Below are 18,350 nucleotides of genomic sequence, written 5' to 3' on the forward strand. Positions count from 1 at the left end.
CAGTACAGGCACCTATGCAATGTGTTTTGTTATTATACCTGGATATAAAACACCTTTAATCCTCAAAACAACCCTGTGAGGTGCTAAGAGTATCCCTGCGTTACATAAAGAGAAAACTGAAGAACAGAGAGGTCCGGTAACTTGCCCAGCGTTAAACAGCTATCAGCTGGCTGAGCCATGGTTTGAACCCAGCAGTGTGTCCAGAGTCCATGCTCTGAAGCACAACATGGCCCTGCTCCTGGGAATTGGTCATACTCTGAGATTTTGAAAACCCTTCTCTGTCAAACCTCATCCTAAAATTACAGGAACACAAAGGAAGAGAGGAAACAAAGGGTGAGACCAGGGACATGAGACTCAAAGGGCCTCCTAAGTCAGCAGTGATGTGGAACATGGTCAACCTGGGCATCAAAAATAGCAATTCTGGTTCAAAAGACACTGGACTTACATAAGGGGCACAGAATGGTGATGTTCCAAACCATATTTCTCGCCTCCTTCTGGATAAATAAATATTTACAAATAGGAAATATTGGGTTTAGCTACAGTAAATGCCAGAGCAGCTGTTTAACTTTCAGCGTGCTATTTTGAGTGGATGATTAAGTATGCTTTTAAAGGTAGATTTTGTAATACTTTAGTCAATAATCTTCTCCCCTGTAATAGAGGGTAAAGATGTTTACCCACCTACTGTCTATTTAAGAGACCAGCTTCATCAGAACCACTCAACATGATAGGGAAGCGCCCAGTATTTTATAGTACCCACTATTAGATATCTGGAAAATAATTTCTCATACACAGGTTATAAAAATTACTTTCTTTAGTAGTTTGTTAATGGTATCTTATTTTTGGGAATTTGGAGCAAACTGCCACAGGAAAACATTAAAGTGAACAAACAGCTGAACCTCTGATGTATTGATTTTCGGGTTTTACTTCAGCAAAATGCTTTGCCCACTTAAGATTTTTTTTTTCTTTCAACAGAACAATTTTGAAAATATTTACAGCATACAGTCTTGTTAAACTAGAGATGTTACATATATGATAACGTTCACTACTATCAATTAATTTTACATTTGACTTTTTAAAAGTTTTAAGGTAAGTTAGTTTCCAATATCAGGACATTGTTTTGTGTCTCAAATAAACCTACGGCTTTTCATGTAATTTTATTTGTACATAGTAAAACTGCTCATACAACCCACTGCTCTACCGGAAGCAACACACCTAAAATAGTTTTTAGTGGGAAAAAATTATGACCTTCTAGACTTCAGTCTTATATTCACTTTGCCCTGAATGCCTGAAACGCTGTTGAAAGCACTACCAACTATAAGTTATTCAGCTGTTGTAAATCACAATCAGTTTTTTGTTTTTTTGTTTTTTTTTTTGAGGGGAAAGGAGATCTTTTTCATGGGATGGCTCTAAGGGAAAAGGCAACCACAAAACATTTGGAGGTCAGAAATCTGGGAATGATGAAAATTTCAATATGCCTACTGCAGAATGGGGGCAAATCAGATTTCTGATTCTTATCCAGCTAAAGACTCCTGATTACAGATTCTTAAAAGTAAAATCAAGTCTCCAATCTATCGGGGGTTTCTCAGGGAAATAATATAATAACGTATAATGTTAGACTAAGAAGAAACTCCTGTGAAACCTCAGTGCCTTTTGTGGTGTATTCTTAGAAAATACCCCAAGAATACACTCGAGCCAAGACTATTCTTGGCTACACCAGTTAGAGGGCAGCAGACGTTCTAAAAAGAGACTTGTCTCTTCTGCTTGACCATGTCACCCTGATGCTGAACCATGCCTTCACGGATTTCCTACTTACCCCACTTGTCTTTGATGTTTCTTAGATGTGTTTTGTTTAGTATCTTTTGTGAAATTAAGTCTATCTGCCAACTAGAACTTTAAACATTCAGCACATACAATGGGCTTTGGATTGTGAGGCAGACGTAAAGAATTTTTACTTATTACTGAGTTGTTTTCCTAAAGATTGGAGTCTGTGTTATAAAGCAGGTTTGTGTTGGCAGACCACTTTCATTTTTCCTGAAAGTCATGTGGGTCAGGCATTATCATCCCAATTTTTGACAGATGAGGAAACTGAGGTTCCGGGAGTTTCTGAGACTTGTCAGTAAGTGGGAGAGCTCTGATCTGAATCCAAAGCACAAACTGCTTCCACTACATTATTACAAAAGCCACATGTTTCAGATTTAGAATGCATCCTTGAATTGTTCCTTCTCTTGGAATAAAGGCTCCGCTTGCAAATAAGAAAGAAATCGACAATTTGATGTTTCCCATGCACAAAGGCACTCTATCGGTCTGTTCTTAGTACTGACTTACTGAAGGGATAGTTTTTCATCGTACCACAAAAATGATACGGAACCTTGCTATCTTAAAAAAAGTTCCACTTAACAATGAATGATAGATTTATGACTCACTTAATTGTTCACTTCTTGCGATTTGGGGGCTGTCTCTTTACTAAAAAATGAGGGGGTGTCTTCATTATTGACACAATTGTTCATTCTTTCAGTCATTTTTATAAACAAAAATATTGAGACAGTTCAGATTAGAGAGAACATGACAGAAGAGAAAGAATAATTACTTGTGGTTTTAACATTTACACAACTGCTGCAAACACCTCGGAAGATGATAATGTTCAAATGAAACGTGTCGCACTGCGTCGCACTGCGCTCCCTTTCTGCCTCAGAGTTATTAATATCTCCTCTCTACTCCCACCCTTGAGGGCAGGGGCCGCGGCAGGCATCTCTGGGAGGCCTGCTAGTGCACTACTCACACCCTGCACATTTAATAAATATTACTGGGACTAGATTACACTAAGCTTTATTTTTTGCTTAGGAAGTCAAGAATATAGATAATGATAATACTAACAAGAGCCAACATTTATTACTCTAGGGCAGAAACTGTGCTAGGTGCTGCCTTGTATTGATGATCTCATTTAATTTTCACCACCAATCCTGCAAAATGGGAATTCACAGACTTTCCAAGGGTGATGTCATCTCTAAAGTAACTGGTATATCATGTATTTTTCTTGGTGATTTTATTATTCTGAACATCTGCCTCCAGAATATTTTCCCCAATTACTGCTTGAGCAAAAATTTTGCTCCATGATTTCATAGTTTTCTCTGAGTTGCTTAATACTAAAGGTTTCTTTTCCATGATTGTTATGTAAATTAATGTTATCATGTTTGAATATGTAAATTAACCACAGCTTTAGATTTGCTATTATTACTATATTAAAATAACCTAATTTGGCAGGGATTTTTTTCCCCTGCTCACACTACAAACACGACAAATCCGTTCTTTGCCATAACTAGAGGTTGTAAGTGGAGTCTAAGGTCAAAAAATCGTGAAAGGAGGGAACAGTGTTTAGTAAGACAGTTACTAAGTAGATATTAAGTTCAGTTAAAATAACTGAAATGGAGCAATAATAAATAAACCTAGTGAATACTTAGCACCCTATGGACACATCTATAGATGATAAAAATTGAAACTGTTTAGCCAGGGTTTTGGTACAATATAGTTTCCTTTAGTAGAAAGTTAACTAAAGGAATGTATCTGATTTGATCTTTCAAATGTGAGACTGTTTCATGACTATACACTCTTAGAATTGAAATTCAAGTGAAAGATTCTATATAAGTCTAACTAAAATTTAAGACTGGCAAAGGTTTGTCTAAAAACAGCAAATTATACTCTTGGCTGACAGCCTTGAAGCCCCGAAAAGTCCCTGGTAGGTAAAACATTGATTTCCAAGAGGGTTTTTTTTAACCACATCCCTCCGTCAGGATCTACTGTCTATTGATGTACAGTTTCATATCACTAATGATTTTGAAAAGAGCTTTTCCTTCTGTATTATCTGCAAATAAAATCTTATGGCGATGTCAAAAACAGGAAAGAGAGAAACCAACACTGTGCGAGGACAAAGAAAAATGCTAAGAGAAAAAAGACAAACGTTGAGTAAAACTAATATTTTAGGAGGAAATGTTAACTTCTTGAATTAATATTAAAAAGACCAAAGTTTTATTATCAATCACACTCTTAGGTTAAATCAATAGGATATGAGTGAAGAGACCAATGTTCACATTGCTTTGCTGAATATAACAGAAAGACAGGTGATAAAAAGGAATACAGCTTGTGAGGTCAGACATCATGGATATGCAAAAGGCTCTAAAATCTCCTGAAACCCTCTCTAGGGAAGTTATAATTTGAAATTTTGTTTTTCCCTCTGGAAATCAAACTCCTTAAGAATTAAGCCAAACCAAAAGGGTTGAAAGCAGATGGTGCCCTGACTTAGCCTGTAACATTCACCTGTCTCCTCTTTGACCTGCCTCTCCCACTTCAACGCTGACCCCTAGAGAATGGTGTCAAGATACTGCTTCACCTATCCTCTTCCAGGCCTTGTACACGGGAAGTTGACACTGATTTTCTTGGCAGTGTCTGATTATCACGTGCTGTAGATTCTCCAACTAGAGGACAGTATTTTTTTTTCCTTTTAATAAATCTAGATAACCTTGGTTTGGGTTAAAAATATCACTGTTACTTAATTGCATAGATAATAATAAAACAATGCTGTTGGATCTTTATTTATGTTTTGGGTGAACTCCCAAGGTAAAATGGCAAATGAGTTCAGAATTTTTATTCAGGACAATTTAAACTGACATAATACTTTAAAAGAATCCAACTATTAATTCAGATTTTTTTCATTGGCTGCTTAACAATTTTTTTTAAAAGTAATATAAAATTATATTTTGATACTAACAAAAAAGTTTTCTTATTTGAGAGTAACTAAATGGTATCAATCTCCTTTTCTTGAATATTGCATTCTGAATTTGTGTTTTGTTAGAAAACAAAAATATAAACTTGTTAAAGCCAATACTTTTAAACCGAATTTTTAACCGTTTCACTGATAGTTTAAATTATTGAGCAAGAATTGCAGAAGTCTGTTTGGTTGATAAGAAAGTCAGCCAAGAAATTTTTGATAAGTATTCTCAAAAACAAATACTTGCAAAGCAATAGTACTAGTATAGAATAATTAAACATTGTATGACCTTTTCCTCTTCTCATTTAGTTCTATTTTATAATATGCTAAATTTTTCTTTTCCAATGCTAAATGAATTACAAAAAACTCATGTTAGGAAAGTTTTGGGATTATATGATCATAAAACACTGCATGTAAATGGACTTTAAAGACTTTCGTGTCTTATCGTTCATGTGAGTACTAAGTTCAGAGGCTCAAAGTTATGACCCAAAGTCTTAACTGGATGGAGTCTTTTTGGAGTCTGGAAGCCAGGTCTCCTTACTCAGCCACCGCTCAGTGGTTTGTCCACGGCAGTACACTGCCACCACCAAGTCTCCATGTATTTAGCTGATATAAATTAAGCATTCCAGAAGTGACAGTGCTTGACAACCAAATGCATAAAATAGTAAACAATAAACATCAAAATAAGGAAACAGCTGTTAGTTTCTTTTTATATAAAATTATATCTAATTTACAATAAATGCCACTTAAAATTATTAATCAATATACATAAATATCCTTCGCCTTATTGTCAAATAGCTACGTAGACTGTAGAATTCTCCTAAATGTTCAAAGAGGTTCCTAAAGGGTTTTTTCTGCTCCCCTACCTCCCTTTTTTGGTCTCAATCAGGAAACAGTATATCCTAGAGCATACTGGTACTTTTGACTCAATAAAAAAGCAACTATGTTATCCAAGTGAAAACAAAGGGTACCAAGAGGGAAGTGAATAATCCAACACAAGGCATGGCTGTGCTAAGGATTATTTCTATTAAATCTAACAAAAATTCAGTTGAACCTGATCTTAAAATCATCTGTAACCACTAAGATTAGCATGTTAAAAGCTTTAATGTACGGAGATATGACAAAATGTAATTTTAAAAGCAGTGACTTTTCATTTTGTCTCTTGAAAGGAAAGGATTAAATAGTGGATGAATAACTGTCAACTGAAACCTACAAGTGTCACTATTACTAATGTATTATAATAACTTGCTGTATGTTTCCCTTACATCAAGAGCACAACCCCATCCTGTTTCTTCTTTCTCGCCACTTGCCTTCATCTCTGAAATGACTTCAACTTAAGCAATAAGAGGGTCACTATTTTAAGAGGGAATTTGTGACGGTCTGAGGTACCAACCTCCATTTCATTTACTGCTGTATATCAGCTCTTTAGGTTTTCCATTAAGTAAGTTAAAGTTAGTAAAACTTCATTGGTCAATAGTGCTCAGCCATTTAATTAAATAATTAATGCACTATTCGTTATACACAGTATCAGAAGAATACATTATTTTTGTGAATTACAGATCAAGGGTGTATCTTTTTGTATTTAAAATTACATTATTTCTTTGAAGTGTTCTTTCTTTTTTTTCACATAAACAGTATTACAAATTTATGTCTAGAAGATCAACTTTTCCTTTATTCAGCTAACAAAAATTTACTGAATGTCTGCCATGTCCTCTCACTTATTTCTTGAGCTGGGAATACAAACTGAATAGGACACAGTTTGCCCCTAGAGGGATGAATGTCCAGGAGAGAGATGTGTGCCTAGCTATTGCAATTACAATGCAAGGAAATAAATAACGTAGGCACAGGCTGCCAAGAGAGAATCAAGGAGAGGTGCATAATTCCTTTTGGAAGAGTGAGGAAAGGATTTCCTGAATGGTTGAACTGAATTCTGAGGGATGACAAACGGTCCTCAGCAGCATGAAGCAGGAGAGCTCTAGGAATGCATACACAAAGGCAAGAAGCCTTGACACTGTTTGGAAAGTGGCAGCACAATGCAGTTAAGAGCATGGACTCTGGAGACAGACTGCCTGGGTTCCACCTCGGGCCATTACTTAACCTCTCTGTGCGTCAGTTCCCCCAACTATAGAAAGGGCATTCATATGAATACATACATTAAAGGTATACTTTAATGCAAAAAGATGAGTTAATTTTTGTAAGTCACATAGTAAGAGCAATTTAAATGTTTGCCATTATTAGAGTTGGAGTGCAGGGTTTTTGATGGCAGTGGAAGAAGGTAAGAAGGTTGAAGACTGGAGAGTAGGGATGGGCCAGAGATAAGAGGCTCATGGTTAATTCTGAAAGAGCTGGGAAACCATGGCTGGATTTTGAGTATCTGAAGGATGACCTACAATTAGTTTAAGGTTTTGATAAAGACTAATGAGTCACGAGGAGACTGGAGTGGGATGCAGTGTGAAGCTGGGAGATGAATTAGGGATCTCTGGAAATAGTTCTGGAGTGTTGCTATAACCCTGAACCAGGGCAGTGGGATAGTAATGGAGAGAAAGGATTAGCTTTAGGAAATACCTTCGAGGCAAAGTTGGTAAGATTTGATGACTCACTGGATGGTGGCATGAGGAAGAGGTACAGTGCAGGGAGTGGATGGGAAAGTTGCTATACTTTATGATTGAGCTGAGAGCTCTTTGGTCTCTTGGTATTTATAAGAAAACAATAAATGCCAAATTTATTTCCTTCCGAGGACTTCCCTGGTGGCACAGTGGTTAAGAATCTGCCTGCCAATGCAGGGGACATAGGTTCGATCCCTGGTCCGGGAAGATCCCACATGCCACGGAGCAACTAAGCCTGTGCACCACAACTACGGAGCCTGCACTCTAGAGTCCGAGAGCCACAACTACTGAGCCCTCGTGCCACAACTACTGAAGCCCACGCGCCTAGAGCCCGTGCTCTGCAACAAGAGAAGCCACCGCAGTGAGAAGCACGTACAATGCAACAAAGAGAAGCCCCCGCTCGCTGAAACTAGAGAAAGCCTGTGTGCAGCAACGAAGACCCAACACAGCCAAAAATAAATAAAATAAATTTATTAAAAAAATGTATTTCCTTCCCTCATGAGACTATACCCTTTTTACAAGCTGAGATGACTAGATTTTGAAAAAAAATTACAGGCGAAAAAATATTTAACTTAATTGCAGAGTCTTGCCACTTGACCTCAGAGTTTCTAACTTTATCTGAGACTTTGAATTTCAATGACAATATTCAAAATTTGGAAGATATCTTCTGGCCATTTTGCTTTAGTTTTCTTTTCTGAAAATGTAGAGACATTCTGGCTGGACTTCTTTCCCTCGGTATTATGTGATTGTCTGACATCAGCACCGATATATTCATCTCTGACACATGATACTGGCTGGCATGAGAAAGAAGGGGCAGACGGCTGAGTCTGTGAGCAGGACATAGCAGCTAAGCCCAAGACTCAGTGGCATGTGCAACAGGTGTTCTGTGGAACCAGGGTTAGAAAGGGCTTCTTCCTCTATTTTTAAAAAGTGGGGAAGTAACTCTTTCATAACTATACAGAAACTGTGACAATTATATGCTCACGGCTACAAGATACAATTATCAAAATACAAGGTTTATTATCATCAAGTTGGAGCAACTGAGTGCTTCTTTTATTCCCTTCCAGTTTTGAAGTAGAAGATTCTTGTGCTACAGCAGAGGTCCTGAAGCAGGGGGATGAATTTGCTAAGCCTGTAAGATTTTTTTTTTAGTTCAGTGATGCTATAGGCTATATGTGGCTAACTTGTATGCTTACAAGATTGAGTGTCTTCTTTGTCCCCGGAGGGCCATTTACCTTAGTGGACTGTCAGGGAATTGACAATGACAGCATAATTGAACAACAACACTTATTTTCAACATAGAATTCTAAAGCATTCTAGCTATTAAGCAGTAACAAGAGGCCACGTTCATCAAAGATGAGTGACCCATCCCCTCAACCCCATGCGTTTTTTTTTTTTTTTACTACTTCTAATAACTTTATCACCACTACTGGCTGTTCCCACATGAGCAAGCAAACTGATGCATCGAGATACTGGATAAAATACCATAACATCGAAGCCATTTTTCTTATTTATCTTTTTCTTGGTCTTTGAGACAATCCAGTTTTCAGCCCCCATCACGCTCTCTAGCCAGTGTTTGACAGAGACTTGAATCCAAGCTACAATGGTCTAGCTTTGATCTGGTCCTGTAACTTTTGGGCTACAAACCATACAGTATTTTTTGAGGGAAAAAAAATGAGCACTTTGCTTCAATGTCCAGCAAAATAGTATATTCAGCCTACTCATTAATTTGAATCTACCTAATTTTTTTTTTTTTTTTGCGGTACGCGGGCCTCTCACTGTTGTGGCCTCTCCCGTTGCGGAGCACAGGCTCCGGACGCGCAGGCTCAGCGGCCATGGCTCATGGGACCAGCCGCTCCGCAGCATGTGGGATCTTCCCAGACTGGGGCACGAACCCGTGTCCCCTGCATCGGCAGGCGGATTCTCAACCACTGCGCCACCAGGGAAGCCCTATATGCCAATTTGTTAATCTTCTTTCTTATAATTAGCAGGCTATTATAGTTGAACGTGGCAAAATATTTTAATTAGGCGGTCCATAGATATTTCAATAAACTTGAATTTTTTTGACATTTCAAACATAACCTTATGTTATCATGCCTGCCTCCTACTATTTTAAATGTAGAGCATGTTCCCGCTGCAGGAATCACCATGGTTACTTGTTGTGCCAATAGTGAACTGCAGTTAGCATCAGAAAGTATTGTCCTGTCTTACCGCTGTGTTGAAAATGACATCAATATCTCAATAATCACAATTATATGAATTAATATGGAACCCTGGAGAAGTGTGACCAGGAGACAATTGGCCATAATGGAAGAAGTTCTTAAGAGCTGAACTATACTTAAGGGGCTTTTTCGCGGGGTCCACTGTGTTCATATTCTCTAAGAACTCATTTTAATGCCAAATGTGGTTTTATTTTATTAACAGTATTGTGGAAGGGTTATAATCTCACTCCTTCCTTTTCTTTATGTATTCTCCTTTTGAAGTGTACAGAAGTTTGGTACTTTGTGTAGAAAGTGATTCACATTTAACGTGAAATGATTAACAAAGAACACGATCGGCAAGGCTTGTTAAAGGTACTTTTGTGGCTACAGATGGTACCTAGGATTAAATTGATTTGATCAGAACCCCCAATTCTGATTATGTTGACTAGCTGAAGTTTTATTAAGGAAAGGTCTAGTTAATAAATAGTCTTCTGAGTTACTATCCAACCACTCCTGCTTCATAAAAGTGCTTTAGAAATTCTAGGGGCCATTTTCCCATGCCTCTCACTGATCTCTCAACTTGACTTTGTTCAAAAGACTTACTTCTGCAAATCACCAAGTAAAGGAACCCTAAACAATGAAACGTACTCTAGTACTGAAGTCTCCACTCACCTGCACTGGTGCCTGCACCGGATGTGAGGTCTCCACCCATCAGACCACCTATGGATGAAAGAGGAAGATCAAAAGGAGAAAGGCTAAAAGGCCCACAGAGCAACACACTTTACCTTTAGCAACCTTAGCATTTGGTCCTCACCCAAGAGTCCTAAATTTGTCAAGTACTACCTAGGTCAGATGGCTGATATTCGTTTCACTGTGACATGCTGTGGTCAAACATTAAAAATACAATCACTGACTGACATTTTGCAGAATCTTTCTTTCTAAGAAAGATTACATTTAAAAAGCTAGCCTTTAGGACTTCCTGGTGGCGTAGTGGTTAAGAATCTGCCTGCCAATGCAGGGGACACGGGTTCGAGCCCTGGTCCAGGAAGATCCCACATGCCGCGGAGCAACTAAGCCCGTGCGCCACAACTACTGAGCCTGTGCTCTGAAGCCCGCGAGCCACAACTACTGAGCCCACGTATCACAACTACTGAAACCTGTGCGCCTAGAGCCCGTGCTCCGCAGCAAGAGAAGCCACCACAATGAGAAGCCCGCGCACCTCAACGAGGAGAAGCCCCCGCTCACCGCAACTAGAGAGAGCCCACACACAGCAACGAAGACCCAACACAGCCAAAAATAAATTTAAAAAAAAAATGAATAAATTAAAAAAAAATCTAGTCTTTGAATGGTCTCTAAATTTTTATCATATTTACAAGTCTAGTTTTCCCTAAGGTGATATTTTCTAGAGAGTGAAGGAAAAGAGTAAGGCTTACTCTATGCTCAAATAACCATATATTTGATGTTTAATTCTTTGTAAGTGTATTTTATACAATTAATTCTGTGCAATGCTAATTGTCTAGAACTTTGGTCATTTCATGAATCTTCTAACAGTGAATGATCTCATTTACTATCCGGATTTTACTTACTAACACAATAAAACAGGTTTTACTGACTACAAATTTAGAAACATATGTTTATTCACTGTTAGCTTAAGAAAGTAGGTTAAAATTTGGCAGTGTGTATTTATGAGAGTTGGGATGTTTCAAAAAGATACTGAATATAATAATTATTTTTACTTTTTAAGGAACAAAATTTAGCCAAAAGAACAGAATATCAGCTAGATTATTCTCTAATTGCTATAATTATTATTTGGTTCTGGGTTTGGAATTAGAAGAAACTGTTCATTACATTTTAGGAAAATGTTTATTATTTCCAATCAAATAAATATTTTGGAAATAAATGAGATTTTTAAAAACAAATGAGCATGAGTTCATCAAATAGAAGATTCAATAGCATTTGAGTATGATCTGAAAGGAATACATATGGTTATTGAAAATGCTTATGAAAAATTTCAGCATATTCAGAAGTAGAAAGAATAGCATAAGTTGTTTATACACATCTCTCAGATTCAAGATTTGTCGTTTTTTTTAATGTGGCTGATTTTGATTGTATTCTCCACATGAAGTTTCTGTACTAAAAAAGTAACACATGTTTAATTCAAATTAGAAGGCAGATAGTCAAATATTCTAAAGGAAAAATTCTGTGAATAAATCGTTTTTAATAAAAAGTGTGTCTAAGACATTAAAACTTTCCTATTAAGTGCTTTTAAAGAAATAAAATGTAAATATATAATGATTTGCTGTATGTGATTTAGAAATACAATGACTTTTTGGTGCTTATTTTAGAAATATGAAGGAATTGTTTAGTTACATTCAACTCACATTTATTTAGTTCTTATGGTGAGTCTGACAAATCAAGAGGACATTCTTCCCTTCAAGGTTCTGTAGGTTCAGTGGGGAAATGGACACATACTCAATACAGTACATCATATTGTGTATCGTTTGATCTGAGTACTAAAAATGGTCGAACTTTTCCTGAGCGATGATTTTTCTCTGGGACACTATGAATTGTATAACGGTAAGCGTCTCCTAGAAGTGCAGACACACATTTGTGGCAGGTGTATACGTCCTTGTGATGTGCTCTTAACTACTGACTTAGTTTTGTTTTTAATTCACTGTTCTTTTAAATTATGCTATCCTATCACATTTCTTTCTCTGCCTTAAATCCTTTTGTGCTATGTTACTGTATAAATAAATAAATATCGACCAAAATAATAAATAACTGAGATAAATGCTATCAGAGGACACAGGGGAAGGTTTCACAGAAGAGGTGATATCTGGCTAGGAGGAAGAGGGAAAAGGGCATTTTAGGCAGGAGAAGAGGAGAAGCAAAAGCATGGAAACAGGATATCTGATGTTCTGTTTGAGAAAGTATGTGGTTAAAATATAGCCAAATGAGGAGATTGGTGATAGATAGGCTCAATGAATAAACTGCAGATTATGAAACATTCTGAAAGATATTCTGAGTTAGGTTTTATCATGTGGAAGACCTAGCTGGGGATGGTTACTAAGCAATGAAGGGACATAAGACATGGAAAACTGGAAAACACGACATCTTGTAGGTAAGATAGCCTTTTTTTGCCAAGGGTGGCTCCTTCCAATGGTTTGTTACCATTGCGTTCTTATGAGAACATACCTGTGTTACCCGCACTCGGTGGTCGATGTGTTACACCAGGAGACATACTATTCCTCTGCAGAGAAGGGTGGGGCAGTGGCAAAAGGTTGGGGTTCCCCAGTGAGCTGACGGGGTTGCTGTATACCAAACTGTTGTGGCTGGACACTGGGATGGAGACTGGCATCTCAAAGTTGGGAGGTGGAACAGCCTGTAGGAGCAGGAAAAAAACCCACGGGTAAATGAAATGAACAGAAACAGAGCCCTCCAAGTACAGACAGCTTTTACTTTTCTAAGAAAAATTTCAAATTCCAAACTGCTTGGTGTCTAGAAGACCATTAAGAAGAGGTCTCAGGATGTGCGGATCCTAAATTGATTTCTTTAATGTGCTTAGAATGCCTTCTTTGCAACTATTAGAAAACGTTTCACTTTTGTTTCAAACAAAGCCCCATTTCATTAGACTCCGTTGTCTTTGAATTCCGGTCTATTAAGTAGTGATTGTTCATCTGTGATATCTGAATCTGGTGCCAGAAATGACTGCAAGATCAAAGGTATATGATTGTGAAGACTTCACAGAGAAAAAGGATTAAAATGCAAACTGGAGCCTTTGGTTTAATTGCTTATTGAAGCATATTTATGCAGAAGTTTAATGATATAAAATCATCTCCAGGCGTGTGAATAGCACATATACTTTAATTATTATTTTTAAAAGTCTGTCTTTTGAAAGTTAACTCTAAAGATAATAGACATTTTACGATATAGGATTCAACAGAGCATGTATCATTCAATAATTCATATTTTAACCTGATAGTTCAGGATGTATATTACACTTCACATTTTGGGATATACTGACACCGACAAATGGCAAGACCTATATCTTCAATGAGACAGCTGCAAGCATTTAGTGAACCGAGGCTTTGTGGATGTCTAGTTAGAGTAATTCAAGTCCCAATCATTGATTTTTTGGTATTATTTTGGCAATTTAATCCAAACATGCTTATTTTTCTGCTTGCATTAGCTAGATAATCATAGTTGTAATTCCCTCCCTCTTTTTCTTCGTTTTTAACATTATAAATGAAAATACTGTTTCCATATATTGCCAGAGGACTCATGATGTCAGAGCATACAGCATTCTTAATATAAAATGGACATATGTATGTGTATGTGTGTGAATCTAATATGTATACTAGGGTTTATATAGAACATTCCCTCAGGGAGTCTCTAATGAGCCACTGTAAAAATTTAAATACATAAGTGCATATGGCTCAAAGTTTTCTTTTTTTACTATTTTTTTCTGTAATCCTAACATCAAGTTTTGTTTTGTTTTGTTTTTCCTGGTTCATTGGCTGGCCTGCATCATACGTTGTGCTCTGCAATAGTTCTTTGTTTATCCTGGTGATAATTACAATACTGTCCTCTTTCTATGCTTCTGCTCCCTTTTTCTTTATTTTTCCTATTTGTCTTTTCTTCCCTGATCTGGACATGGCGATACTGACAAGAACAAACGTGTCATAACTCTTTTCTTTTACATGTCTTTGATTCTTCATTTTTTAGAGGGAAATAAAAATGTTCAAGTGTTATGTTAACATAGTCATTTTTTTTATTAGGCTTTATCTGTTGTAAACAGGGTAACAAAAACAATTTTGGATAAACACCATGATATAATCGAACATGAATGTTTGATAAGACATCAAAGAATGAATATATCCAATTCCCAGAGTCTTTAAACAACAAAAAATATTAGTGTATGCTGTAAAATAAATGTCTATACAGTCAATAAAATATTGCATTCCTTTATTAAAAGGCCCAATAAGAATTACTCTAGGGCTTCCCTGGTGGCTCAGTGGTTGAGAGCCCGCCTGCCGATGCAGGGGACATGGGTTCGTGCCCCAGTCCGGGAAGATCCCACATGCCGCGGAGCAGCTGGGCCCGTGAGCCATGGCCGCTGAGCCTGCGCGTCCAGAGCCTGTGCTCCGCAACGGGAAAGGCCACATAGTGAGAGGCCTGCGTACCGCAAAAAAAAAAAAAAAAAAAAAAAAAGAATTACTCTAGCACACCTAAGAAAACGAAGTAGCCTTCTAGGTTTTCACCATTTGCCCCTCCACCCTCTTCACTGCTCTGGGTCCAGAAGGCTGATGCTCCAGACTGTATCCACCAGATTCCCCTGGCCCTCTGGCTTTGGCTGGGCCAGTGGAGGCACCGTCAGAAGTACAGAGAGTAGGAGGAGAGAGGTCAGGGTTGTCTTGTACTGTAGCATCCCTCTTGCTGGGCCACAGGATGGCAGAGGCTGCATTCCCCTAGTGAAGGTCACGCCCCTTTTGGGGCCTCTCTCCTATAGACATAGATCTAACTGTGCTCCGGTAACTTCTTCCTCTTCTTGCACCTTCAGATCTAGATGTGGTAATAGCTTCTAGGTTGTAAGCCCTAATGTACTTCACTATTTCTCGAGTTTCCCTGATCTCTACCCATCTGTAAATAGTCCCTTTATTAAACTCTCTTCAATTACCCTTTTGAATTTGCCACCTGTTTCACACTGGAGCCATAATAGTAACTCTCCAGATCTAGAATAGTGGTGCTCTATACAGGTGAACTATCTCCTTAGGGAGCATTTTGGAAATCTGTGGGTGTCACAATGATTGGGGGGCATGGCTGGTATTTTCCTGGTGGGTAGGTATGCTGTATATTCTATTACACGTGGGACAGTTCTACACAACAAAGAATTGTCTCTTACCCCATCCAACTTTCCAATGTCCCACTGGACATTCATGTGGGTGAAAAACCTATTTAATAATGATCTGAGTCAGAACTAACTTTGTTCTGCAGACACAAGGTATTTTTAGTACACCGAAATGCAGATTTTATTAAACACTGAAATTCCCAGAAATGCAGTTACTGTGTGTGGTGAGGGAATGTTTCACTCTGTTTGGTGTGGGACTTTATTAAAAATTATTCAGTACTTTGGAAAATCATGTCATCCATGACAATGCTGCACTTGTGACTTTTGTTGTAAATACAGCACACTGCTTTCTCTTAACTCACTCCATTAAAAAATTTTCCTCACCACTTCACTGAAAATGCTCATGTCATAGTCGTGAATAACCTTCAGGTTGCTAAATCCAATGGTAACTTCTCAGTCCTCAACTGGGACACAGATGGTCACTCCTTGATAAACTTCCACCCTTTCCATGGCCCTGAACTTTCCCTCCTATCTTTTTTTTTTTTTTATTTTTGCGGTACGCGGGCCTCTCACTGCTGCGGCCTCTCCCGTTGCAGAGCACAGGCTCCGGACGCTCAGGCTCAGCGGCTGTGGCTCACGGGCCCAGCCGCTCCGCGGCATGTGGGATCCTCCCAGACCGGGGCACGAACCTGTGTCCCCTGCAGCGGCAGGTGGACCCTCAACCACTGCGCCACCAGGGAAACCCTCGCTCTATCTTGATAGCTGCTCCTTCTCAGTCTTCGCTGCCGGTTCTTCCTCTTCTCCCTGCTCTCTGAATGTAAGAGTACCACAGCCCTTTTTCTATCTCTAGCTCAGATCTCTCTCCTGACTCCAGCCTTGCATATCCAGCTATACCCTCAATATTTCTACGTAAATGTCTGATAGACATCTCAAAACTAGCTCCAATGTAACTCTCCCCATCTCCAGCTGATGACAGCTCAATGCTTTTGTTTGCACACAATAAAATCCTTGGAGTCATCCCAGAATCTTCTCTTTCTCCCACTCCCCACATCCAGTCTACCAGGAAATCCTACTGGCTTAAATTCCATATAGTCTCCAACCACCTCTCACCTTCTAATGGCTGGTTGTAGCACCATCATCTCTTGCCTTAATCACTGCAGTCACTTCCTAATGGTCACCCGCTTCTATCCTTGCCCTCCCTTCTATTTTCAACTTTGCAAACATATCCCTTAAAAGCATAAGTCAGATGATGGCACTTCTCTATTCTAAACCCTGCGAGAGCTCCCATCTTAGTTGGAGTAAAGCCCAACTTCTTCCAATGTTCCACAAGGCCCTATAAATTCCAGTTTTTGCCAGGCTCCATTACTGATTTCCTATCATCCTCTTCCTCCCTGCCTGCCTCATTCCTGTCTCATTTCTCTGGCTAACTCCCATCACTTCCTTCCTTCAAAATCTGGTCTTTTCCATAAAGAACAGACTTGTGGTTGCTGGGGGGTGGGGTGGGGGGTGGGGGCTGGGGGGCGGTGGGGCTGTGGGGAGTGGAGGGAGTGGTGGGAGGGAAGGATTGGGAGTTTGGGATTAGAAGATGCAAACTATTACATATAGGATGTTTAAACAACGTGGTCCTACTGGATAACATAGGGGACTATACTCAATATCCTGTGATAAACCATAATGGAAAAGAATATGAAAAAGAATATAGGTATAACTGAATCACTTTGTTGTACAGCAGAAATTAATACAACATTGTAAATCAACTATACTTGAATAAATTTTAAAAACATCTGTTCTTTACAAGGAAGCCCACCCTGACTACTCTACTTAATCCTGCCCCTGCTCCCCGCATCTCCTGATCTCTTTCCCTCTCTCTTCTTTCCCTCTTTTTACAAGATCAGTTAAGGTGTTGGTCAAATAATGTTCCCTTTCATCAAGGTGCTAAAGGTCTTTTGCTATGAAGTAGTACATACCCTAGTCTACTTCTTATTATATTAATTGAATATTTTTATTCAAAGAAGAATGTTTAGGAAGATACTATATTAACATAAAAAAGTACAAACTTACAACTTACTGTATATTATTTTCTGAGCAGACACTATACTATAATTCACATACATGATAAGACTCAACCATTTCAACATCCCTTCACTATAAATATAATCCTTCCTTTTTAAATTGGTGAGATTAAGTAAGTGGCCCAAGGTCATCTAACTGGTGACTGAGCCTATTGGTTTTGCTACTAAATCACCATGCAACACAGTATATGTTTTTGGATAGAAATAAAATATTTCAGTCAGAAATTATACTGTGAGGTGAGTATGGGCTGCATATTAGTAGCTTATTATTTATGAACCACAAACATAATGAATTAATTGGATTCTCACGGAACGTGGCTGAATGTCCACGGTGGGGTACAGGCTTATGCCCACTGATGCCAGGGTGTGACGGAGGGCTTGGGGAAAAATACACCCTAAAGACTCCTATCATTCATATTTACTCAGATTTGGTATTTTAAAGCTTTCTTTTGGTTACAAATGTTTTAATCCATATTCACTATTACTACTTATAAATGTTTACCTGGGAACCTAAGGATCTGCTGTAAAACTACTTCTCCCCTGAATATTCTACAGAATATCGATTGTGTCTCAGTAGAGAGCAAAGCCAATACCTCCCTCCTCCCCCATGCTATGTCCACATCCAAAATAAACAGGATGATTCATAATCATTTAATAAATTCTGAACCAGTCTACTAACCAATTTAGTGAAAGCCTCCCTACTCCTTTCTTCCTCTGACCATCATCCCCAAGAGTTACTCAGTTTCCAGAATTCTGGACTGTAAACAATTTGATGAGAGTTATTATAAAACTCTCTTGTGATTGGCTAAACAGAAGTCAGATATAATTCTGATATCAGAGCATACTTCAAAAATTCACAAT

At 38.4% G+C, this 18,350-nt stretch overlaps 1 protein-coding gene across 13 annotated transcripts in view; it reads right to left on the minus strand.

Moving 5' to 3' along the window:
• Window positions 1-18,350, minus strand: part of MEF2C (myocyte enhancer factor 2C) — a 169,475-nt gene that overhangs the window by 20,223 nt on the left and 130,902 nt on the right. For all 13 annotated transcript variants that reach the window (XR_014296445.1, XM_082649823.1, XM_082649820.1 and 10 more), the window contains 2 exons: window positions 12,765-12,951; window positions 10,242-10,289 (listed from right to left, as the gene is read on the minus strand). Coding sequence is in view for 12 of the 13 variants with exons in the window: in XM_082649823.1 (XP_082505949.1) it covers window positions 10,242-10,289; window positions 12,765-12,951 (235 nt within the window). In the remaining variant the exon portion in view is untranslated. The remainder of the gene's footprint in view (window positions 1-10,241; window positions 10,290-12,764; window positions 12,952-18,350) is intronic.

The sequence above is a fragment of the Grampus griseus genome, assembly GCF_964374135.1.
Source record: "Grampus griseus genome assembly, chromosome: 3".
Classification (NCBI taxonomy): domain Eukaryota; kingdom Metazoa; phylum Chordata; class Mammalia; order Artiodactyla; family Delphinidae; genus Grampus; species Grampus griseus.